Raw genomic sequence first — 25,468 nt, 5'->3', positions numbered from 1 at the left:
AGCATCTGCCTTAAGCTCAGGTCATGATCTCATCTCAGGGTCCTGGGATTGCCCCCCTGTCCTCCGCCCCCCCCCCCCCACTCCACACATGGTGGAGTGCTCAGCAGGGAGTCTGCTTCTCCCTCTGCCCATGCTCTTGTGCTCTCTCTCAAATAAATAAAATCTTTAAAAAAAAAAAAAAAAAAAAAAAGCTTCGTTTAAGGGGCAGGTGAGGAAAGAGGAGGAATCAGGAAGAGACAGAGCTGACTCAGACTGAGGACAGAGAACCAGGACAACAAAGCAGCCCAGAAGCCTGCAAGGATCATCTCAGAGAGCTTCCAACAACATCTCTCTGGGGGCAGTGACGGGACAGGAGAGGAAGATGTGGGGCTGGGATAAGGAGGGACAAGGGCTGTGGACCAGGGAGATTTTGCCCCTGGGGTCATCTAGTAACGTCTAGAGACTGCTACGAGCATCTGGTGGGCAGAAGCTAAGAATGCTGCTGATATCCTACAACACACAGAACAGCCATCCTTATATACACAACAAAGAATTATCTGGCCCTAAATGTAAATAGTGCCACTGTTGGAACCCCCTGCCTGAGGATATAGGGGAGCTCCCAGACTCTCCAGGGGCGCCTCAGATTGGACTTGGAAGCTCAGCAAACAGGAACACTATCCAAGACCATGCTGAGAACACCACTGAAGACATCACTGTCAGCACCATTGGGCACCGCTGGTGTTAGTCTAGTCTGGTCACTAGAGCCGCCCCCATCCCCTGCCCCACTGCTACCTCTGGTCCCAGCAGCCATACCTAGTCCTACCAGCGCAACTCCCGCACAGGCTGGTACATCTGGTTGATGGCACAGGGCTCACAGGACTGAATCCTGGCTGCAAGGAAGCCTGACAAACAAGTGCCCTCGGGCGTTACACCTCCTGCCGAGGAAGCGGGAAGTCTCTGCCTGCAGTGAGACTTGAGACGGAGTTCCAGGAACGGGTAACCACAACAAAGGCATCAAAGGGAAGGAGAGAGAGAGGGAGAGCAGAGCAGTTCTGTTTCTTTCTTTGAAGGTGTCAGATGGGAAAATTTGGGCTCATTTGAGAATGGAGAGGAAGGAATCAACCAAGATGGAGAGGCTGAAGGTGTAGAAGGAAGAGCCTAGGAGGATTAGGGGAACCAGATGGGACAGAGGTGAAGATGGGTTAAGATTGGGCCCCTCTCTTTAGTTGTGCACACAGGGATGCTCAGCAAACCTAAAGGATGATAGAAGAACCATCTGAGAAGGGCATCTGTCACTGAGAAGTGGGCCCCAGCCTCAGAAAAGCAGTTTAGGGCTGGGCGGAGGGTTCAGACATTATCAGATTCATTTTGTCAATGAAGCCACAGCACAGGGAAGGGCTGGGCCAGAGTCACTCAGCAAGTCTGAGGGGCTGAGACAAGACTCCCATCTCTCTTGGACTCTGTCAGTGTGGGGGGCTGCAGGGTTCTGGGATGGTCAGATGTCTCTCCCCTTTTAAGACGCAGACCTAGCTTGGCAAGGTCAAAGAGACTGAACTGGAATTCCCACCGGAGCCCCTCCCTCCTCTGCCTGGGAGGGACATGATTAAAGGGTAGCTGCCAATTCAGGGCCTAATTCCCTTGCAGCTTCCCTGCTCTGTGGCCCCCCGGTCTCTGCCATGGGGAGCTCTCTCACCAGTCCAACTTGGGGCAGCCCTGCCATTACAAAGCACAGCCTCCTGCAGAGCTAGAGCCTGTCCCCTGACATCCCCTACCCACAGGCCAAAGGTCTCCTGGGGTTGCCAGAGATGACACGTTGAATCTACCCTGCACCTGTTCATGGACTATCCCCAATATCTGATGGGACAGAGATCATGCTGCTCTACGGTCTTTGGCTGAACACCTTTGGACACTCCTTCATGAAGGACAGTGCTGAGAAAGGACTAGGAGACCTAAGCCAAGGCCCTGCTTCACTGCCTTGCCAGGCCCCTGGCCCATGAAAGGGCTCACAGCTCCCTGGGGCCCAAACCGGCCTCTGTTAGCCCAGAGGGTCTGCTGGCTTTTACGGTGTCTTTGCAGGGGGCTGGGACCTATGCTGGGCAGCACAGTGCCATAGTGGGGCCAGCAGCAGGCACGGCACTTCCACAAGTGGCTCAGAGCCCTCCTCAAGGGCGGCCAGCGGTCCTAACCCAAAGGGAGAGTCCAGCCTGGGATCCTTCCAACCTCCCCCAGCATTTCGACATGGTTTGATCTGCAGCATGGCATCCTCTGAAGACCCCCTTGGCACCCTCTCCAGGGAGGCCCCTGGAAGGAAATTCAGTCCTCTGTGGCCCAGTCACTTCTGTTAGGGCGCAGAGCCGGCTCCAGGGGGCTGAGCAAATGCCACCTCCCTGTTCACAGGGGCCAGCTCTCACCACCAGTCGATGCCTCCGCCTCTTCCTCCAGAGTTGTCTCCTCCTGGCCCCTTGAGCCCTGGGCTGTTCCCGGCTATAACTCCGACTGGGATCTTGAGATCCGTGGGCCCTTTCGGATCTCTTTCCGCTTCTCCTCTTTCTTCCTGCGTTTCTCCTCCTCCCTCAGGGCCTTCTGGAAAGGGTCGGTGCTGGAAATGAACTGAGAGAAGAACAGAGCAGTCTGGTTTAGTCCACCAGCAGCGAAGAGTTTGCTCTGAGTTAGGCTGCTGTGGGCTTGTGGCGGCGGGAAGATTGCCTAGACACAGGCCCTGCCCTCAGGGAGCCCGCAGACAAGACGGTTCAATGAGCCTGGGGGAAGCTGCTTAGAGGGTCCTTAAAGATAACCAGGAGCTCACCAAGCAAACAGGGTGAGGGAAGAAAAGGACATTCCAGGCAGAGGGGCACGTGCTGGGATGTGAACCTGCATGGGGCTCCTCCTCTCAGGGTGAGGGGGCTGAGTGCCCAAGACAACCATAGACACCCGCCCCCCCACCTGTGCCACACCCCTGAGGAGGGGAGGGCAGCCAGTGAGAGCAAGAGACCACAGGCATCCCGCTGCTTGCGAACAAGCCGCAGAGAAGCCCAGGCAACGGAGTACACCCACAGGAAGCAGTGGGTCAGAGGTCAAACTGGCAGAACCTGAAAAAGAGGTGGAAAAGAAGATGGTAGTGCCCAGGCTCGTGGCTTCCACGGTGCATGGATGGTGGTCCTGGTGAGACAGGAACACAGGGCGAGCCAGGGTGGGAGGAGGAGGACTTCAGTGGAGGCATTCCTCAACTGCAATCCCCAGGGCTTCTGCTCTCTGCAGACTGGCTCATCTAAACCCATGGCTTCTGTTAGGAGTCGATGTCAGTTACCACTCAAATCTGCATCTCCGTATCTAAATGCCGCTAGATGTCCCAAACGAGCCCCAGACTTGGCATGGCTCCATCTCCCCAAAACCCAGTCCTCTTCCAGTGTCCCTGTCCTCACGAACAGCAGGGCTCCACACCCCCACCTCTCTCCCTCCACACGAGTCCTTGGCCAACGCCTGGCTCAGTGTAACTCCTAGGTCTCTCTCAAACTCATCTACTTCTCTCCGTCTCTCCTATCGCTAACCCCATCACCACCTCCACCTCCCTCCCAATGACTCTCGGGAATGTCCAAAGCTCTCTGCACCCACTTGGGTCCCTCTCGAGCCATTCTCCTCACTGCAGTTAGTTCTTTTCAAAAATGCAAATCTGACCATGTCACACTCCTGCTTAAACCCTTCCGTGACTCTGCATTACTCTCAGGATCAAGTTCCACACGCTGCATCTGCAGGCCCCCACTGCCCACCGCTTCGGGTTCTCGGATTCCCTGGTTGCTCCCACTTCCAGGCCTCCGCAAGTGCTGTGGTCTAGGCCCAGAATGCTCTTTCCAGCCCCTGCCCCCTTAGCCATGTTAGTTCCACCCTCAGGGATCTGCCCTGACTCCTAGCTGGGACTGGGGCTGGACCCTCCCTCATGATCACATGCTTCGTGCCTGTCGCCCCCACTAGAGAACACTCTCTGAGGACAGGAGGATGATGTCAGGTGCTGCTCACTGTGCCATCACTCCCTAGCACAGGACCTGCCTGGCTTGTAGATGGCACTCAGTATGTATTTTGTAAATGAACAAATGAATCATGTTAGAATATGAAATGCAGTAATAGTACCCCAGACTCAGGTTAACTATGCTGTGAAATATGCCCATTTTATTTGTTCTTAGGGCAAATGTGACAAATGTTTGATCAAGGTAGACATTAAAAACAAACTAGAAGTTCTACCTTGTGGAGCAATCTACCTGCCATGTTAGATTGAACTATGAGACTGGAAGATGGGGTGAAATCAGAGAAGTGTGGCCCAGAAAGGGTAGGTGATATGCTTAAGTCACACAGCAAGTGGGAGGTACAACTGGGACTAACCCCCAGGCCTTCCACCTCCCTGGCCAGTGTCCCCCCTACCACACTCTGCCTCCTGTCCCTATGAGTTAACTCTGACCCTCTTGGGAGGGATGAGCAGCTGGGAGCTGGAAGCACACCCCGCCCCAGGTCACAGAGGATCCCAGACCCTGTGGCTCTGGCTGGGGTAGAGCAAGTCAAAAGATCTGGGCCCTCCAACCCCAGCTGGCTCAGCCTCACCAGGGGAGCCCAAACCTGGCTCGGTCAGAAGGGAAACACTGCCTTTCCTTTTCACAGACCCCTTCCCCACAAGGCCTAACTAATGCCTACTTTAAATTCCTGATGCTAACCTCAAGCGGGCCCTTCGTGTGGCCTGGCAATCCAGGTTGTCTTCCTGGCCTGCTCACTCAGCCGTTCTAGACACACCTTCTCAAGCCCCCAACCCTGCCCCACTCCTTCCCCACAAACCACTGCAGAGGACAGAAGCACTCACAAGACAACTTCCACAAGCTCCCACCTCCACACCCACCACCCCAGCTGCTTCTGTGCCCAAGCTGCTCTTGGAGGCAAGGCCGACCCTTCCCCTGGGCGCCAGCAACTCTCCCCTGCCTTACTTGCTCAGGGATGAAGCTCCACAACCCTTGTGCCCCTGCACCATCAATTCTTCCTCCCTAATGCGCTGTCCCCATCAACATGCTGAATCTCTCCCACCTGATGAAAATCTCCCCCTCCAGCTATTCTCCCATTGGTCTGTTCCCCTTGAAAGGAAAGCTCTTCAAAGGTAGTCTGCACTTGCTGTGCCCACTTCCTTGCCCCTTATTCTCTTGAAATCCAATCTTTGTCCCCACTGCTCCACCAAAACAGCTTCTATTAGGATCTCTGGTGGCCATCGTCCATGTTCCTAAATCCAGTGGCCGGTTCTTAGGCCTCATGCTCCTCAGCCATCCAGCAGATTCTACAAGCCGCTCATTCCCTCTTTGCTACGCTTTCCTCACAGGGTCTCTGGAAAACGATCCTCTCCTGCGTTTCTACTCTCCCACTGTCACTCTGGGGCTTCTTTGCTTGTTCCTCCCCATCCTCCCTCCTCTACCTGCAGGCACATCCCAGACCTCAGCCCTCTGGTCACTGCTCTATCTGCCCTGACACTCACCTGCCCTGGGGTGATGGGACAGGACCTGTGCCGTGGCTCTTCGTACCTTCCTTCACAGGCTTGACTCGTATTTGCAGCCCCAGCTTCAGCCTCAAATCTAGAGTCATACTTTCAATTGCCTCCTTGACATCTTCATTCAGATGCTCACCAGGTCCAGAAACAAAGTTTTGATCTCCAATCCAGGCCTCAACCTGGTCCCACCACAGTATGCCCATTTTAGAAAATGGCAGCCCCATTCTTCCGTGTGTGCAGGCCAAAAGTCTTCTAGTCCTTCTTAATGAGTCTCTCATGCCACATCTGCTTCCTTAGCAAATCTTATTGGCTCTACCTTCTAAACAACCAGAAGCTCACCATCCTCACTGTTGTCACCCTGGTGTAAGCCGCCATGAACTCCCATATGGACAAGCACAGTAGCCTCCTCTCATCAGTGTCCCTGTTTCCCACCCTGGTCCCCTAAACTACCCTCCACACAACAGCCAGGCTGATCCTTTAAAGGGGTAGTCAGAGCCCATCACCCTGCTCTCCATGTGTCTCAGAGTAAATGCCAAAGCCCTGAGAAGACCCCCTAAGGGTCTTGTGATCTGGCCTACTCTGACCTTATCTTTTCACGTCCTCCCCTCCCCCAAATATGCTTCCAACTCCAGGCCTTTGCACTTGCTGCTCCCTCAGCTTGGAATGTTCTTTCCCCAGATACACGGCTGGCTCCCTCACCTTGTTCAGGTCTTTTCAATAAGACCTTCTGTGTCTGAGTCACATGAAGTAACAATTGCACCTCCACCTTATCCCCGAATCCATCACCACATTCCCCTGCTTTTTTTCACCACCTGCCATACTGTATGTTTCTTACTGACTATCTCCCAGGAGAGCAGGGCTAGTCTGCTTCTCTCATGGCTGGGATTTAGCAGATGCTCACTGAATGATAAATAAATGCATGTGCTATGCCTCCGAGCCTTTGTGCAACTAGTCCCACTGCCTGGAAGGTCTTCCCCAAGATGGTCCACCTGGTGAGTCTTACTTATCCCAGAGCCTCCGCCACCCACCTGCTGAGGCAGGGTCAGGTTCCCTGTCAGGGGTTCCACGGCTCACCACACTCACACTCCCCTCTTCCCCTGGTACAGTGATCGCGCTAGATCAGGACTATTTCCCTGCTGCCTTCCCCAACAGACTGTAAGCATATGAAGGGCAGGGAGAGGGCCAGCTCCCTGTGGACTGGGGCAGTGGCCAGCACACAGCCTGATACAAGTTCGTTCTAGTGACGGGTACGTAAGCAGTAGGAGAGGACTCCCAGAGCACTCCCTGTTGTGGAGAGTGCATGCGGGGAGCTGACTGAACCTGAACTACTGCTGTTGGGACAGGTCCACATGGGAGGCCAAACAGTGAGTCAAATCTTGAGACTGTCCCCAGCCAATGAGAAGTAAGGCAAGGATGTTGCTGTTATGGTTATTTCCAAGCAGAACACACTAGGACAAAGCCAAACTAAATCTATCCTAGAACCCATTCTCTCTGGTGCATGCTCTCACCCTCCTCCTATGTCAGAGGCATTCATGACCTACAGGGCAAGGAGAGCCAGCGTCACAACAATGAAGCATCTCAGTGGGTGCCCCTTGCCGGGAAAGGCACTCTGCCATGGCCTTAAGTGTCCTTGCATATTCTTGCTGGGTATGCCCTGACTGCTCTTACACTGGCCATTTATCAGGGTTGCAATGGAAGCAAGCAACCTCGAGGGATGTTATGTGATGGAGTGACAGCAACCCTAGTAGGGAAACCCACATTTCCCATTCTGCTGCCTGAAGCAAAGCCCTTGGTTCAAGGGGGCCCTTGATTCAGAGGTTCCCCTAAATACTCATGCCTGGTCCACTGATTGTTCACCTAAATTAAGAGCTAATGGTGTTGTCCAGAAGAGTTAACATAGCCAGACTGACTGCTATCCTTTGAAAGACCTGCTTCTAAGGTTGGATCTTGGCTGGTGTCCGGAAACTTGGATTTTGGGAGGGCTCCCACCACCCTAATTAATAAGTGGCTCACTGAGCCTAAACTGCAAACAATGTGGTTTATGCTGAACACCTGCTTTTCTCCTGGGAGTCTGGAATTCTGGTATGCACTGGGCAGAGGGTGCTTAAGTGACCAGCTCCCAATAAAAACTCTAGGCACTGAGTCTTTAATGAGCCTCCCTGACAGACAACTTCTCACAGGTCACATCTTGTTGCTGGGGGAATGAAGTATGTTCCTGGGGGACTCCATTGGGAGAGACTCATGGAGGCTTGCACCTGGTTTCCCTCAAACTTCACCCCATGAGCCTTTTCCCTTTCCTGATTTTGCATTGTATCCTTTCGCTGTAACAAATTACAGCCATGAGCACTATACACTCAGTCCTCATCAAACCTGGGGACGCTTTTGGGTACCCTAGACACTGGTGTTTACTGGCGGCGGCAGCCATCCAGCCCCAGTGATGATGCTGGAAGACTAACTGCCATCAAGGCCAGTAAGATAATGATCTGAATTAGAAGCCACACCACCCTTGCCTAGATAATATTCTTAACACCATGCACGTTATATTTCTACAGACTGTCATTAACTCCTAGCCATCTGGCCTGCCCCTCAAAAGACTATAGACTGGCAGATCAAAGACAACCATTCTTCTCTGGGGCCACAAACTATGGAAACAAACTGTGGTTGACAGTTTAACAGTCCAGGTCACTTGTTTCGATGCCCATCATAAGGCCCATTCTCTGATGAGACCGACCAGAATCAAAACACTGATTGAGATGACACTGTCCAGTTAACTGAGACTGCCACCTAAATGCATCATTGTATGAGATGTGGCGACATACCTGCACAGAGCAGAGGACTCCGTATTTCTGGCTTGACTACCTAGAGTCCCTGGCTGGGATGGTATGACCTGAGATCGTTAGGATAATGACCACTTGGTTGAGTATGCTCCCTCCAAGTCTCCCTACAGTGGCCCATGTGGCCCAAGATGGAAGATACAATGTGTCTCTGAATGTTTTGTAAAAATGTCCTTGTCCCATTCACATCTGACCCTTCTGGATGAAAGAAAGGTCCAGATGAGAGTAGGGGATGATTGGAGAAAAAGTGGAATTACAGGTCCTGGGATGTGACACCCTGATTTTGCAGCAATAATCTTAGTATCTGGGGAGGGAACAATTAATCCTCTGGGTCTCTCAGATCCAGCACCGCCACTTGGCAAACAATCCTAGGGTCTGCCCAAGCCAAGTGGCAGCTGCAGCTGACAATGTGATCAGCTGTGGGGTGTGTCACTCTCAACCTTGTGATAGGAAAACTCACACGGACATAGTTGGTAGTGAACTACTCTAATGTGCTTGATGCCATCAAAAGCAGCTCCCAAGGTGACCCTGTGCAGACACACTCAGCAGTACGACCTGGTTTAATCTGACAGATACACATGCATCTGCTTCTCCTGATGCCTAAGTGACCTTCCATTGTGCCAAGTAGGGCAATTGAGGCTGCAACTCCATAGGGACATTGCCCTCAGGGCTCAGGCCAATAATATAATGGTGACTCAAATCAAGTAATAACATGTGGGAAACAGTGGACCATGAAATGTCTCTTTACTGGGGCGCCTGGGTGGCTCAGTCAGTTAAGCAACCAACTCCTGATTTTGGCTCAGCTCTTGATCTCAGGGGTGTGAGATGGAGCCCTGAGCCCCATGTCAGGCTCCATGCTAGGCATGGAGCCTTCTTAAGATTCTTTCTCTCTCTCTCTCCCTCTGCCTGCCCCACCCCCCGCCCACTAGCACATGCATGTGTGCACACTCTCTAAAAAAAAAAGAAAAAAAAGAAATGTCCCTTTACTGGGGATGAGGACTGCTTTGGGTCCATCTATTGCTCCCTGTAATTATTGACAATGACATCAAAGATCAGCAGGTCAGTCTAAACTCTTGCATGGACAGTAATGGGTAACTGATTGGCCTCAGACCACGTTCTGATTATCTAATAGAAGACCTACTGGCCCGCCCAGGACTTATCATAGCTGGCTGAGTCTGCCATGCTGGAGGATTGAGATCAACACTGCAGGTTGGCTTCATCCTGCTGCTTAAGAGTCCTGTTGATGGCAGCCTTAATCAAACGGCAGTATAAGACAAACTGAACATATCTGATCCTAGCCTCTACCTATCAGACCAATCAGACTAAACAACACATTCATGTGGAAATTTAAGTTAAGCCAAGAGGGCTGAGGGGTGAACTGTGAGGGAGGCAATCAACCACAGCCCTGAGCATCCCTGAATGTTCTCACTGGGTACACCAAGAAAGCAATGCCCTGATCACCTCTGTCTAGGCCATTTGTCAGGACGGCTTGCAGAGAACAACCTGGAAGGGTGACATGATGACTGCCCCCAAAGAGCAGGTTTGCTTCTGCTCACTATAAAAGCTGTGAATATCACAAACTCCGTATTCTTCAGCTTCATGCAAACCCACTGCATGCACGGCATCTGCCTGGGCCCCTCTGGGTCACCTCTGGGTGACTTGGGGAACATGGGGAACCCACATGACCAGGCCAACAGTCTGGATATTGCTTTTGTTGTAATAAACTCTGATGTCTCTGACCTGTCAGCATCCATGAAACAGTAGCAAGCTAAAATCCTAGACCCCTCACGGACCCTGACACTCCTCCCTATACCAGAGGAGAACCTGGGATTTGTCAAGTCCAGTCCTCCAGCCTTTCCTGCCCCTGCTGCCCTGCCCTGCCACCTCTGAATCCCACCCCCCCACTGTGTGTGTCCCCATCTGTCACCCTACCCTGCAGCCTTCAGCCCTCAGAGCGCATCTCAGTCCCCTAGGATGAAAGCATATGCAGGAATGTGAGACAGAAGCCTGGCTGAGCACTCAGAGGCTCAAGGGCAGAGAAACATGGCCTGAGTTCCCCGGCATCCACTTGATGTCGGATGCCTACTGTTCACAGCCTCTGACTGCCCCCCACAGCTGGGGTCCATACCGCATGAAAAGATAGGGAGCCTGAGGCTAAGACAGGGGCAGTGGCTTGCCCAGAGGCACCAATGAGCAAGTGATGGCATGCGCATCCAGACCCAAGCATGTCTGGCTCCAAGTCGAAAGCCCTCACGCTCCATTCACGGTGCCCCAGCCTCTATATGACGGGGCTTCCCATGACCCAGCAGAGGCAGAGTAGACATGGCCATAGGCCCCAGCAACTTACCTCTGGGTGGTCTACTTTAAATGGGTTCTGGAAGTCAGAGTCCTTCTCACTGATCCCCAGCTCCTGGGCCATCTGTGGATGAGGAAAAGTTAGTCATCCTCTGCCTTCTCCTGACTCCTTACCCACGGCCACTCTCTCCATGGTGGGACCCAGGCCCAAGGCTTAGGCAGATGTGGAATAGGTGATGACCCCTAGGGACCCAGGTCAGCACAGACGGGATCTCAAGGTACCCTGAGGCTTATCAGAAAACACAACCAAGGGCTGATATTCAGGCCCAATTGAAGGCAGATGCAAGGTTCATGATACACCACCAGGCAGAGGGCTCCTGAACCTCCTCTGCCCCAGTCAGTCCTTACCAGGCTAAGGATGGGCGAGTGGGGCCCCTGGTCAAACACGCCCGACTGGTTGCAGAAGCTGATGCCCCAGCGGATGAGAAGGTTCCAGTTGGAATTGTGGTCAAAGTAGTGGTGCACAATCCTCGGGAAGCGCAGCACCACATCACCGAAGAAGGCCGTGTTCTCCACTACTTGGGAGAAAGCTGGCGAGAGGATCCTGATGAGTGGCCTGGGCAGATGCCCTTCTACTGCCCGCCTGGCCAGCCCCAGCCACCCTTCAGAGAACGGAAGCCCACTAAGCCTACTAATCAGAGCAGGGAACTGTGCCCGCTCTCCACAGGTGCTGACCACGTGTGCAGTGCATGCTAATGGCTTTATGTCCACCAGATCACTGAATCCTCAAAACCACCTCGAGGGAGATGTAGCTACTATTCCCATTGTACAGATGGAAAACTGAGGCTCAGATGGCTGGTGAGTGGCAAATCTGGGCTGCAAACCCAGGTCTAACTCCAAAGGCCATGCTATAGCTCATTTGTTGTGGGGACCAGAGAGGTGGGTGCCATTTGGCACACGAAGACACATGCGTCATATGAGGCTTGGCTGGGTCTGACTTCCCCAACTTGGCCTCAAACTATCCAGAGCCAGGCCCCATTGTTAACACAACTGCAGTGTATGTGAGGAGCAGGTCTATTAGGATGACCAGGGAACACATTAGGGTTTTTTTGTTGTTTTTTTTTTAATATCTTTCCAATTTTATTTTATTTTTACTTTTTTAAAAGATTTTTATTTATTTATTTTAGAGAGCAAGAGAGAGCGTGCACACATGAGCTCGGGGGACAGGCAGAGGGAGAAGGAGAAGCAGACTCCCCACTGAGCAGGGAGCCCAATGCGGGACTCGACCCCAGGACCCTGGGATCATGACCTGGGCCGAAGGCAGATGCTTAACCAACTGAGCCACCCAGGCACCCCTTTATTTTAAATGCTTCTTGAGATTTATAGTAAAATAACTTTAGACTTCCATCATACATCATAAAATTCCTTCACTTGGCTTTTCCTCATGTTATCATCTTACATAACCATTGTACAACTATCTAAACAAGGGAATTAACATCGATGCTAATCATTAGACCTTAACTGAATTTCACCAATTTTCCTACTAATGTCCTTCCTCTAGTCAACAGACCAGTTCAGACTAAGTTAGTGTGCCCATCATGGCAGCAGGCCCCCCCCCCACCTCGGCTATCATGAAATAGAACTACATACCCAGCCCTACTGGAAGTCCCTGTTTGAGCCATCCCTGCAGATAAGGCCCAGGCACCCCTCACCAGCACTGGCCAGGCCACACAGAGAGATAAGTGGACTCCGCCAAAGATATGCCAGGTTAGGTCCAAGACAAGTGGAATAGGGACCTCTGGGTTTCAGAACAATCTTGAACCTCAAAGAACTCAGGAGTTAGCCTGGTTTACAGGTTTGCAAGAGCAAACCACTGTCCTCTTTTATCTGGAAAACGGAGGCAACAGTGCCTTCCTCAGAGCAGAGATTTGAGATGGTGTTTGTAAAGTACCCATCATTTAATATATAAGCGCTATTTCCATCCTCTCTCAGGCAGGGTAACCTAACAAGTTTTATTGTTAGAATATAACCAGTTAACCGGAGAGAGGGGGAATTACCACAGGAGAACGATTCTTGGAAGAGGGGATGAACGGACACACAGAACATTATCTTACTTATCTGTTCTTCCCACCTTGTCTCAAAAAGGATTTAAGGGGGTTGGGGCTTTAAAACAGTAGTAAAGAGCACTCTTAACTGCCCCCACTGGCCAGTCTCTTCAATAGAGCTCAGTTTTTTTTCTCCTATAAAGGGTAACAACCCTTGCCTTCTCTACCACAAGGGTCAGGATGGTAGAAAAGGCAAGAATCCCTGAGGTGGGGTCATGGGTAGAGGTTTTTCCCTATTTCCCTTGCCCCAACCACAGTACAGTGCAAAGGAAATATCCATGTCAGGGGCCCAGAAACTGGCTCTGAAGCCCAGAAATGCCCAGAGAAATATGGATTAAGTATCCATACACCCAAGGGAACCACTTGGAAAGTGTTATAAGAGGATACTTCCAGAGAAAAAGAGAGTGAGAAGAATAGGAGGGAAGGAGCAGCTAGAGAAGATCAAGGTGGTGGGGAAGAGGAAAGGGAAGATTGGGAAGACCATACCATCCTTCAGTTTCTCGTCCTGGGGGAAGGGCCCATCTGGGAGCACATCTGCAGCAATGAGCACTGTCCGCGAGTCCTCCAGCACCTGAGGGAACCCCACCTGGGCTGAGTGGCTTTGCAGAGCCCTTCACAGATGGTCCTATTTATTTAAACCCTATTTCCAGTCTTTTGTGCATGTAGTTCCCCTCACTGAACACCAGCCCTTTAGGGAACTCCTACCCATCCGTCAGTGCTCAGATCAAAGACTGGGCCTGCCCTGAGCTGCCCCATGCCCACACGCACCTTAAAGAGCCCCTTGAGCATGACGTCAAGAATCTTGTACTGCTGGTGGACATCGTTTAGGTGTGCCAGGTTTTTCAGGGCCAGCAGCTGTTCTCGCCGTTTCACCTCAAACATCTTCTTGTCTGAGCAGCATGAAGTTAAGGGGCTGGCACCCATACTCCTGCGTGGACAATCCAGTGGCCCCAGTCCAGAGGGCCCATTCCCAACCAGCAAGTATCTGCAAGGGCCATAGATGCCCATGGCTGAGACACTCCCTCCCCCTCTCCCCACACCTCCAGGGAAGAAACAGACTGAGACATGGGCATCCTGCAACCTATCCTTCGTCCATTTCACATAGGATTCTATATCCAATACCCTGAACACAACCCTCAGGACCTGGCTCCTGCCCTCCCCTCCCCATGGTCTTCCTGCTACTTGCTGCAACCATTCACTATTCCCAGAACCTCCACTCCTCTGCTTACACTCTACACTTCACCTGGGATGCCACCAACCCCCCTTCTCCATGAGTTTCTGTTCTTTCAAGACCCAGTTCAAAAGCCACAGCACCATGTTTCTCCCTGCCCCTCTTCCCCAACCATGGTTCATTAAAGTGCTGACTACAGAGTACAGCGTGAGGTCTGTGAGTTCCTCAAAGCCAGGGACTGACTGGTCCTAACTCTTCTTTGTGTCCCTAAGGTCTGGCCCAGAGCAGGTAGCCCAGTATGCCAGGGCCTGAGTCTCCACCTAGGGTCTCACCCACAAGATGCAAAGCACATGCACAATCCTCAGAGAACCTTGTGGCTCTGAGAAGTATGCCTTGTCTTCTCCATTTAACATATGGGGTAACTAAGGATCAGAAGAGAATTGACTTGATCAAGGTTTGGTTAGAGCACCTCACCTTTTCTCCCCTGTTCTCATAGGCTGGGTCTGCTCCAACCCTGGAATCCGAGGGGTTGTGGGTACAGAAAGACTGTTTATCCCCCTCAGAAGCAGCTTATTAACCCCACCTCCACCCCAAAGGATACAGATCTCCAGGCTCGGGTCCAGGGAGGTCTTCAGGGTGTCTGTGACTCCTGTCCCAGACAATAGCAGGACAAAGAGGTACTGAAGAAGATCCATATCCAAGATCCTAGAGCTAGGAAAGCAACCCAGAGAGAGGTGAGATCCAGAGCTTGGTTATATAAAATAAAGACTGCAGGTAAACAGCAACTTCCTGACATGGCATGGCCTCCAAATACCAAGAACCCAGCTTTAGGGAGCCCTGGAGCCCCAGTTTCAGCCCAGGGTCTGTGACCACCAGACACACAATGAACACTGTGGGATGGTAGGAGGGAGGAAAACAGATAATATTGGCAATATAGGGATGCTTAGTGCACAGGGGTCAGTGTCTAGAACTCTGGGCTAGAGCCCTAGCTCTGCCTCTGTCTGTGGGCCCTGGGGCAAAGTGCTCAGCTTCTCTAAGCCTCAGTTTTTTCACCTGTAAAATAGAGATAAGGAAGTCCCCTCCTTGCTGTAGGGAGAAAGAACTGGGTGAGGCATTATGCCTGGGGAAAGGGGCTGGTCATTACCATTCCCTTTCAACACACCCCATCCTGGACCCCAGGAAGGTGTCTGGTTAAGGAAGCCCAGGCAGTCAGGGGAGTTGTGAAACTTCTGCAGTTTCTCTCCCTCTCTGACTTCTGTCCTCAGAACAGAAGATGGGGCCCGCCTGGTTGGCTCAGTCAGTGGAACATGCAACTCTTGATCTTGAGGTTGTAAGTCCAAGCTCCACACTGGGTGTAGAGATTATTTAAAAATAAAATCTGAAAAAAAAAAAAAAAAAAAGGACAGAAAAAGGGATTTGGGGCAGGAAAGGAGGAGGCACAGTCCTGGGTAAGAAGGCTGTCTGCCACTCACTCACTCTGGAAACACAGGCACCACAAACAACACCTGTTCCTATTCAAGCACCATTCCCTAATTATTTTTTAAGTACCACATTCAAGGCACTGTTTTAGACCTGGGAATACAGCAGTGTCTAAGACAAAAATCACTGCATTCATGGTACTTATGTCCCTAGTAGGTGAAACAAACAATCAATAAACTTGTAAAACAAGCACAGAAGGATGAGGGAGTTGGTGAAACACACACTGAAACACAGTGGTCAGAGGAGGCCTCACGCTCAGATGACAGCTGCCCAATTTTACCAATGTGAAAACCAAGGCACAGAAAAGTGAGGTGACTGCCCAAAGACACTCAGCTATTCCCGGGCTAATGAGATTCTAAATGAGTATAGGCTACCTCAAAGCTGCCACTGTACTAGCAGGACACCTGCTCCAGGGGAAAGACGCTCAGTGATTGACAGAGAGCCTGCAGAGGTCATTCAGAGAACCGCCCCGGTGCCACCCTACGAGGATGAGACAACTGAAGCTTCAAGAATGGGAAGGAGTAGTCCAAGTTCACCCAGGACCACCTGCCTTCCAACATCATGCTCTAGACTCAAGGGAACCAGACCCGGGCTAGGGCAGAACTTGAAGCCAGGGGCTATCTGACAGCCGGTAATGACCGAAGCGGGAGAGAAGTGGGAAAGGAAAACCGAAAAAGCAGATTGAGTGGAGACTGATCCTGCTTTTTCTGTTACTCCCACTTACCCTGCCTCTCAATCCCGCCCCCCGCCCGGTGCGTTCCCAGAGCTCTTCCCGGCTGGGTACGCGACTCTGAACCCATTCTGTAAGGGTGACACGGCGATGGCGGGCTGAGCCGCTACGTGGACTCGCGGACACGGCTTCCTGCCCCGAGCCTTTGGGGCGCCCAGAAGAGAGAACGAGTCCTTCCAACGAGAAGCGTTCGGGGCCGCGAATCTCATCCCCTACCCCCAGCAGCAGGTTCGGGGGCCCTTGGTCCCTGCCCCCCAGCCCCCCCAGGAGTCCGCCCTCCCGGGACCCCCGCCGCCACCTACCAGGCAAGTCGCTGTGGGAAGGGGCGTGCGGATAGGACGGCGGTGCGCAGCCCGGCTCTAGAGTCCACGGGGCGAACAGCAGAGGCGCGGAACCTCACACTAGGCGCCAGGCAGCATCGCAAGAACCTCCAAGCACCGCCCCCGGCCAATGAGCGCGAGCCGCGACGGCCGCTCAGCTGACCTCACTTCCCGCCCCGCCCCGCCCCCAGCGCGGTAAACCGGAGTCTAGTCCCGCCCACCTTGTGCCGGGGCGCGATTGTCACCCTGTCACGGCCAGATTGCAGGAAGTTAAGTCTGCGGGAGTCTGGGCCCGACGCAAAGGGCGCGTCTGCGGACTGGGGCCCTGACCGAAACTTTTCATCAGCTGTCTTTTAAACTGCAGTTGACAGGATCAGTTTGGTGGGTCACGACTAGCACTGTTTTTTTTCTTTTTTTAAGAAATCGGCAGTGCGAAGTTGGTGCATCCCCTGCTCGCCTCTCCAGTCCACCAGCTGCTAAACCTGGTTCGTCGGGGTCTCCCTATCCGTTCATTAGGACGGAGTTCAGACCAGTTTTGTGCAGGGTCCGTACAGCCAAGCCCGAGGAGCAGGGTGGGCTGCCCAGTTACCGGCACCCAGGTGTGGGTGGGGGGGCAGGGGGCTCGGCAGGCGGACAGGGAGCCAGAGGCGCAGTGGGCTGAGCTGGGAACAGGAAGCAGGCACAGTTGTGGAGAGCAGACCTTAAAAGAACTGCACACGTAGTAATCAAATACAAGCTCTGGGGAGGGCCCACGGAAAGAAACACAGGGACCCACTTTAGCCAGGGAACAGCTGGGCTCGGCTAGCGAGGCACAGAAGGATTTGACCTGCTCAGCTTCCTTGCCTGGAAATTGCACCTCTCTCCACCTTCACGTGAGGTGAGGCAGCAGGTAAAGTGCCTCTCAGAGCACCTGGATCACACGGGTACCACACACATGGCCTTTCTCTGCACTTCCAGCCCCGTGGATGGCCTGACTGGTATCTTCTGGGTACAACTGAGGCAGCCAGCTGGTGCTCCTTACATGTTACCACAACAAATCCCATCCCCTGTCCCTGAGGAGGCCATCCATTCCTTATTGAAGCAATCCACTACCCCAGTGGCAGAGTTATCAGCTCCAGGGAGCCAAGATAAGTTGAGACAGAAATGTTTTTGGAGAGCCCACAGAGACATGTGAGTGTATCATTTTATTTCCTGACTCCATTTCAACAATGGAGTAAATGGCTACATTTGTCATCCATTTCCCCAACAATTCTGACTTTCTCTTCTCCAAGTCTTAGTTCTCTCTTTCCGGGCCTTCAAGTTATGAGGGTCAGTCTCTGATGTGGGATAGGGATACAGCCACCCCTCCGAGGCAACTGGCAGCAAAACATGAGAGGAAAACGCAGAAAGGAGGAGCCAACCGTGGGAGAACCACACTTCCAGAGCCCAAAGGTGCTCTTAGGAATAGTGGGCTGGATTCCAAATCTGGTACCCAAACACCAGGGTAGGTATTCAACAGGGAACTGTTTCAGGCACAGGGGAAGGAGAGCCAGGGAGGTAGTGGGGATGGGGAGGAAGCACCAGACTGAAGTGTCTCTGGAGCACCACAACCACCCACAGAGGGCCTCTAGCCACTGCCCACAGCCCCAGGCTTTCTCAGGGACAGGTCAGTCAGCCAGCACCCCCATTGGGCTGAGGGAAGCACCTCTATCAACTGGGTTTGGGCAACTTTCTCCAAAGCTCTTGGGGAAGGACTGGCTCCTTCCTGAGTGTGGTGATGTGGCACTGAAGACAGACAAATGGGGGTCAGATCCTGATGCTATTACTGTGTGATCCTGGGCACACCATTTAACCTCTCTGGTGTAAGTTACATCTATGTTAACAGCCCTAGCCTCTGTGAGGATTAGACATAGTACAAGTAATGTGTGTGGCCCTTGGTAGGAACTTAAACAGAGTAAGTCAGTATCATTACTATCCACTATTATTCTCACGGATGCAAATGCTTTAAAGGACAGAGCTGTAGACAGTGTCACCCCGCTGAAGCATGATGCCACAGCCTCCCATAGCCTGGGTGACCTTGCCCAGTCCAAGGCTCCCAGATGCAAGAAAGGATACAGCATGTCCAGGGGTGGCTGGGCGGAGGAGGTGCTCAGGGAAAGGCCCTCTAAGGAGGCCTGCAGGGTCTGGGCCGTGCTGTAATCAGCCAGGAGGCCCATGCTCTGGACCTGAGGGAAGAAGGCAGGGAAGATAGGCCTTCTCAGCAGCCACTCCATACAGGCCCTCTCAACCCTCCACCCTCTGTACTCCTGACCTCCCACGGCTGCTGTGGCCAGAGCACCCATCCTCCGCGGAGAAGATGGCATGGACAGTCTAGCCTTACAGCGGCTACCCAGCATCCCCTTCCCACCCACCTGCAGGAAGAAGCCACGCAGAGCCTGGAGTGTGGTGTTCGACAGGGTAGAGAGGTCAGCCAAAGCTGCACCTTGCAGAACATGACCCACTTCCTCATGAGAGAGGACACTGCTGCTCTGGAACCGCACAAACTAGGCCAGGGAGAGAAGCCCCAAACACACAGTGATTTGGCATCTCCTTCATTCACAGATATTTCCTGTGTCCCTGCTGTTTTTGACACCAGGCTGGGGGCACAGATCTGAAGCCCAGAGAACCCTGCCTTCAGGAGCTCAGAGTTGGTGGGCAGAGGTGGGGCTGTGTCACAGAAGAGTGGGGTAAATGAGGCAGACTGTGAAACCCTGAGAGAGTTAGCCCTGCTGACCCCTTCAGTATCCTTTCCCTCACTGCTTGGCCCTGCACCTCACACTCATGGCCAAAAAGGACTATGTGTGGTTATCCAAACATACCACCATGTACTCATTTACCTGCTATTTTCACTTCACTACCTGGAATACTTTTCCTCCTCTTTGCCTATTAATCCTTCAAACCTCACCTAAAATGTTTCCTTCCTGCTGAATGTTTTCATTGCATTAAAGAAATAGAGGCATTAATTGAGTGCTTATTGCATCCTTATTCACCTCTCCCCCCTGGCTCTGGCAGAAGCAATTACAGTCAATCTTTGAACAACACAAGAGTGAACTGCACAGGTCCACTTATCCACAGATTTTTTCGATAAATATAGTACAGTACTGTAAAAGTATTTTCTCTTTATGATTTTCTTAATAACATTTTCTTTTTCTAGCTTACTTTATTGTAAGAATACAGTATTTAGTACACATAACATACAAAATGTGTTAACTGACTTTATGTTATCAGTAAGGCTTTCAGTCAACAGTGGGCTATTAGTAGTTAGGTTTTGGGGGAGTCAAAAGTTAATATGCAGATTTCCAACTGTGCGAGGGTCAGCACAGTTGACCCTAACCCCCACGTTATTCAGTGGTCAACTGTACTCTTCTCTGTGTTCCCACAACAACCACTGATTTATTCATTGATTCACTTCACTATCATTCATAGGCTCACTGCTTTGTTGTTTATTCAATGGGCACTTACTGTGCACCAGGCACTTAGCATATCTTCTACCATGCCACTAATAGCATCATGTTTTAACTATTAGTTTCCTTGTCTATCTCCTTCTTTAGACTGAGGGACCCTTAGAAGGCAGAGCATTTGGCTCAGTGACATCTTTGGTCCCTAGCATAGGATCTGGATGTAGCAGACAAGCCCTGGCCAATGTTTCACGTGCTAATGAATTAGAAAGAGTATCTGGGTCTTTGGGGGGTGAGAAGATGTGGGCGTTTAGAGGAATTCTCTGAGTAGGCCTCTTTTATGGTGAAGGCCCACCCAGCCCCTCTACTTTCTACCCCTCTACCTGGCCTCTTCAGGACCACCCAGCTCATGACATTCTTCACACCATAGGACCATCCATTCTGCACTTACCAGGGTCATGAGCCTCAAGATCTCAGGTCTGAGGAAGGAACTCTCTCCAGCATCCAGGAGGGTAAACAGCAAAAACCGATTCCAGGGCTGGGAGACCACATGGAATGCTATAGGAAACACCAGTCACTCTGGGTTGTTACTGCTGCTTTTCCAGAGGCCTTGGAGCATTGCTGAAGAGGACTGTCTCTTACTGGCTCAAAAAGGGGTTGCTCAGCTAGAGGCAGGGCATTGGACAAACTGACCACTGGAAGTTTCTTTCCTCCCTGGGCTTCTATCCACCCATGCTGCCTGGCTCAGGGAGACTATATCCCACTATTGTGGGAAGCAGGCAACAGGAAGGGCTCTGCCACTTCGGAGCTTTGTGACCTTGGTTGGGCAGGTTATTTGACCTCTTTGGACTGCAGGGTCCTCATCCATATAATGGACATCACAATGCCCTTGCATGTTATGAAAAGAATTAAACAAAATGAGTATGAATCAAAAAACAGAGGTTGGGAGTCTGGGACAGTAAGGTGGCAGGGGCTGGCCACCCTTATGGGAACATCAGAGAATGGACAAGGTTTCTACCGATGTCTGGGCTCCGGGCATGCAGGTAGTCAAGCAAGGCTTCCAGGCAGCCAACACAGGCATAGGACAACAGAGGGTCCTTCTGCAAACAAATAAACAAACAAACAAAACCCCTTCATGTCAGGTTTTGCTACCAATGAGTGTTATTGCCAACCAAGAAAAAAAAATTTGGTTTTCAGAATAATTTGTATTTCCGAATTTCAGATTTGGGATTGTAACCCTGTAGATAATCAAGAAGTGTTTGTTGCTTGGGGTGCCTGGGTGGCTCAGTCGTTAAGTGTCTGCCTTCGGCTCAGGTCATGATCCCAGGGTCCTGCAATCAAGTCCCGCATTGCGCTCCCTGCTCAGCCGAAAGCCTGCTCCTCCCTCCCCCACTCCCCCTGCTTGTGTTCCCTTTCTCGCTTTCTCTCTGTCAAATAAATAAATAAAAAATCTTAAAAAAAAAAAAATGTTTGTTGCTTTCATCTCTAACCCACACATGGAGCATAGTGCTTATACTGATGATTTACCTACACTCCACCTACCTTCAAGAGACTGTTTCAGAAAAGAAGGGGTGCCTGGGTGGCTCAGATGGTTAAGCGTCTGCCTTCAGCTCAGGTCATGATCTCAGGGTCCTGGGATCCAGCCCCACGCTGGGCTCCCTGCTCAGCAGAGAGTCTGCTTCTCCCTTTCCCTCTGAGCACGCCCCCTCCCGCCCGGCTCCTGCTCTCTCTCTCAAATAAATAAAATCTTTTTTTTTTTTTTAGATTTTATTTATTTATTTGAGAGAGAGAGAGAATGAGAGACAGATAGCAAGAGAGGGAAGAGGGTCAGAGGGAGAAGCAGACCCCCCGCTGAGCAGGGAGCCCGATGTGGGACTCGATCCTGGGACTCCAGGATCATGACCTGAGCCGAAGGCAGTCGCTTAACCAACCGAGCCACCCAGGCCATACCACCCTGAACGCGCCCGATCTCGTCTGATAAATAAAATCTTTTTTAAAAAACAATAGACTGTTTCGGGAAAGGAGTTAAGCCCTGGGCTCCACTAAGAGATTCACAGATTATAGCCTCTGTAAGAACCTCACAGTTTATCTAAGCCAGTAGGTTTCAACCTTTTTTTAAAGCAGAACCTTATATCAAACAAAATTTTATGCTCTAATAAGCATACCAAAAGATCTCATTATCATCAGTCATTAGGGAAATGCAAATGAAAACCACCATGAGATACCACTACAACACCCACCAATAGCTAAAATTAAAAAGACTGACAATATCACGTTGGCCAGAATGTGGAGCAACTGGAACTCTCATATACTTCTGATGGGAAAGTAAAATGGTGCAGTCATTTTGGAAAAGTTTGACGGTTTCTTATAAACATATACTTCCCTATAAACATATACTTCATAGTGGTAGGCAGAATTTTAAGACTATCTCATGACTTTGCTCCCAGATGTTACTCCTGTGATTATGCTACAATATATGGCAAAAGGGAGATTATTTGGGCCCAATCTAGTCACACCAGCCATTGGAAAGCAGTTTTTTCTGGCTGGTGGCAGAAGAACCAGAGAGCCCGAGGGTGTGAGGACTCAGCATGCATCGGTGGTTTAAAGATAGCGGGGCGGCTAAGGAAGAATGTGAGCAACCTTAAAGAGCTAGAAGAGGGCCCTGAGGAAGAGGTGGATTTTTTCCCCAGATCCTCCATATAAGCACCCAGCCTGGCCAACACCTTGATTTCAGCCTTGCGAGACCCTGAGCGAAGAACTTGGTCAAACCTACCCAGACTTCTGATATAGAGAACTGTGGGATAATACAGTATGGTGCCAAGCCATTACATTTGTGGTAACTTGTTACACACATTAGAAAGTGAGTATGTCAGGGCGCCTGGGTGGCTCAGTCATTAAGCGTCTGCCTTCAGCTCAGGTCATGATCCCAGGGTCCTGGGATCGAGCCCCGCATTGGGCTCCCTGCTCCACGGGAAGCTTGCTTCTCCCTCTCCCACTCCCCCTGCTTGTGTTCCCTCTCTCGCTGTGTCTCTCTCTGTCAAATAAATAAATAAAATCTTTAAAAAAAAAAAAAAAAAGCGAATATGTCGTTTGACCCAGCAATTCCACTCCTAGATTTGTACCCACAAGAAATGAAATTGTATGTCCACGCAAAGACTTGTACTTTAGTATTAAGAACAATTTTATGCACAATAGCCAAAAATCTGGAAGTCCCAAATCAACAGGTGAATGGGTAAACAGTTGTGGTACAGCCATATAATGGACGACTACTCACCAATAAAAAGAAATGAAGTACTGACACACATGACAATATGAATCTCAAAAGCATTAAGCTAACTGACAGAATTTAGACACACAAGACCACATTTTGTATGATTTCATTTATATGAATTCTAGAAATGGTAAAACTATAGTGAGAGAAAGCTGATCAGTGTTTACTGAGGGACAGGGATGGGGAGAAGAGACTGACTATAGAGGGGCACAAGGGAACTTTCTGGGGTGATGGAAATGTTCTATATCATGATTGTGATAGTGTTTACAAAACTATTTGTCAAAACTCATTTAATTGCACACTTAAAATTAGTGAATTTTATGGCATGTAATTATATCTCAAAATAACTGATATTTTAAAAGGTAAAAACTAACAACAACAAAAAAGGCTAAGCTGTCTTCACACTCTTCTTCAGAAGGCAGCAATGTGGTGGTTAAGAATATGGGACAGGGGGGCGCCTGGGTGGCTCAGTCATTAAGTGTCTGCCTTCGGCTCAGGTCATGATCCCAGGGTCCTGGGATCCAGCCCTGCGTCGGGCTCCCTGCTCCTCGGGAAGCCTGCTTCTCCCTCTCCCCCTGCTTGTGTTCCTACTCTTGCTATCTCTGTCAAATAAATAAAATCTTAAAAAAAAAGAAAAGAATATGGAACAGGGGCGCCTGGGTGGCTCAGTTGGTTAAGTGTCTGACTTCAGCTCAGGTCCTGAGCTCAGGTTCCTGGGACTGAGAGACCCAAGTCATGGGGCTTCCTGCTCAGCAGGGAGTCTGCTTGTCCTCCCTTTGCCACTTGCCCTGCTTATGCTCCCTCTCAAATAAATAAAATCTTGGGGTAAAAAAGGGGGCACCTGGGTGGCTCAGGTCATGATTCCAGGGTCCTGGGATAGAGCCCTGCGTCGCATTGCATTGGGCTCCCTGCTCAGCAGGGAGTCTGATTCTCCCTTTCCCTCTGCCCCTCCCCCCCACACTCATGCTCTTTCTAGCTCTCTCTCTCTTAAATAAATAAAATCTTTTATTTTTATTTTTTAAAAAGATTTTATTTATTTGTCAGAGAGACATCTAAATTAGATTTTATTTGGGACACCTGGGTGGTTCAGTTGGTTAAGCAGCTGCCTTCGGCTCTGGTCCCAAATAAAATCTTTTTTAAAAATAAAAATTAAAAAAAAAAGAATATGGGACAGACTTGGGCTTGCATCCTTGCTTAGTCACTTACCATCTATGTGACCCTGGCCAAGGTCACTTACCCTTGCTGACTGGGGATAAAAAAAATTACTGGGTTGCTGAGAGGGTTGGATGAGAATGGATATACAGTGTTCAGCTAGTGCTTGGCACCGAGTAAACACTCAATAAAGGGTGAGAGCAGCTTCATGAAATGCACAACAGAGGTAATAGCCCCCTCTTTAACAACCCCTGGGTTTTCTCCACAGAGCCCCTAAGGCCTCCAAGGCACACAGCTTGAAGTGTTTGAGCTAATCCACTTACCTATTTTATAGCTGAGAAAATGAGGCCCAGAGAAAAAAATACTTGACCTGAAGACACCTATATCAGTAGATGGCAGGTCTAGAACAAAACACTAGGCTTTGTGCCCTTTCTCCTCCAATCTAAAATTAACTCTTGGGGCGCCTGGGTGGCTCAGTCAGCTAAGTGTCTGCCTTCAGCTCAGGTCATGATCCCAGAGGCCTAGGATCGAGCCCCTTGTCGGGCTCCCTCCTCGGTGGGGAGCCTGCTTCTCCCTCTGCCACTCCCCTGGCTCATGCTATCTCTCCCTCTCCCTCTCAAATAAATAAAATCTTTTTTTAAAAATTAAATTAAATTAACTCTTAACCAGTGGGAACTTCCAGCCTCTTCCCAGGTAAGCAAGATCACACAGTTATGGGCCAGCATGCTTTCGCTTCCCCACCTGGTCAAGCACTGTGACCCCAGGGCCACTCTCTGACCCCCTGTCCATATTACCTAATACACCCAGTGAGGACTGGCTGAACGGTGTATGAAGAGCCAGGGCCGCTGGGCATTAGGAAAGCCAGGTACGACCACTCAGGTAATAACGGCTCCTATTCACAGGATGCACTTCTTGGGACACTGAAAGAACATGGATTTTGTAGCCAAAAAGACTTAGGTTTGAATTCTGACCTAAAAGTGTGTGACCTCAGGTAAGTTACTTAATATCTCTGGGACTCTGTTTCCTTGTCTATAAAACTGAGATGAGGGGCACCTGGGTGCCTCAGTTGGTTAGCGTCCGACTCCTGATCTGAGCTCAGGTCTTGATCTCAGGGTTGTGAGTTCGAGCCCTGCATTGGGCTCCACGCTGGGCATGAAGTCTACTTAAAACAAAACAAAACAAAACAAAAAAAAACCCAGAGATG

At 50.7% G+C, this 25,468-nt stretch overlaps 2 protein-coding genes across 2 annotated transcripts in view; both read right to left on the bottom strand.

The window, feature by feature from the left end:
* Positions 1 to 181: 181 nt before the first annotated feature.
* CCDC134 (coiled-coil domain containing 134) lies at positions 182 to 16,531 on the bottom strand. Its single transcript, XM_032416835.1, has 7 exons — positions 16,408 to 16,531; positions 14,498 to 14,607; positions 13,494 to 13,615; positions 13,212 to 13,296; positions 11,029 to 11,210; positions 10,673 to 10,744; positions 182 to 2,589 (listed from the first exon to the last, which is right to left on the bottom strand). The coding sequence occupies exons 2-7, from the start codon at positions 14,589 to 14,591 to the stop codon at positions 2,464 to 2,466; spliced, it is 681 nt and encodes a 226-aa protein (XP_032272726.1). The 5' UTR covers positions 14,592 to 14,607; positions 16,408 to 16,531; the 3' UTR covers positions 182 to 2,463.
* A 1,203-nt stretch (positions 16,532 to 17,734) lies between these two features.
* MEI1 (meiotic double-stranded break formation protein 1) overlaps positions 17,735 to 25,468 on the bottom strand; it is a 69,972-nt gene continuing 62,238 nt past the window's right edge. The window contains exons 27-31 of the mRNA XM_032416801.1: positions 20,860 to 20,941; positions 20,293 to 20,399; positions 18,816 to 18,947; positions 18,520 to 18,629; positions 17,735 to 17,780 (exon numbers count right to left, since the gene is read on the bottom strand). Coding sequence (XP_032272692.1) covers positions 17,735 to 17,780; positions 18,520 to 18,629; positions 18,816 to 18,947; positions 20,293 to 20,399; positions 20,860 to 20,941 — 477 coding nt within the window. The remainder of the gene's footprint in view (positions 17,781 to 18,519; positions 18,630 to 18,815; positions 18,948 to 20,292; positions 20,400 to 20,859; positions 20,942 to 25,468) is intronic.

Source organism: Phoca vitulina, unplaced genomic scaffold (genome assembly GCF_004348235.1).
Source record: "Phoca vitulina isolate PV1807 unplaced genomic scaffold, GSC_HSeal_1.0 scaffold19, whole genome shotgun sequence".
Taxonomy (NCBI): Eukaryota; Metazoa; Chordata; class Mammalia; order Carnivora; family Phocidae; genus Phoca; species Phoca vitulina.
This window is presented reverse-complemented; position numbering and strand designations above follow the sequence as displayed.

What these genes read in the sequence shown, in the direction of transcription:
- CCDC134 (XM_032416835.1), bottom strand. Translation starts at nt 14,591, where the DNA reads ATGGATCTTCTTCAGTACCTCTTTGTCCTGCTATTGTCTGGGACAGGA. An exon ending in GGACCCGAGCCTGGAGATCT is followed by an intron (nt 13,616 to 14,497) that starts GTATCCTTTGGG and finishes CATGCTGCTCAG; the next exon opens with ACAAGAAGATGTTTGAGGTG. An exon ending in TTAAAGTAGACCACCCAGAG is followed by an intron (nt 2,590 to 10,672) that starts GTAAGTTGCTGG and finishes TTCTTCTCTCAG; the next exon opens with TTCATTTCCAGCACCGACCC.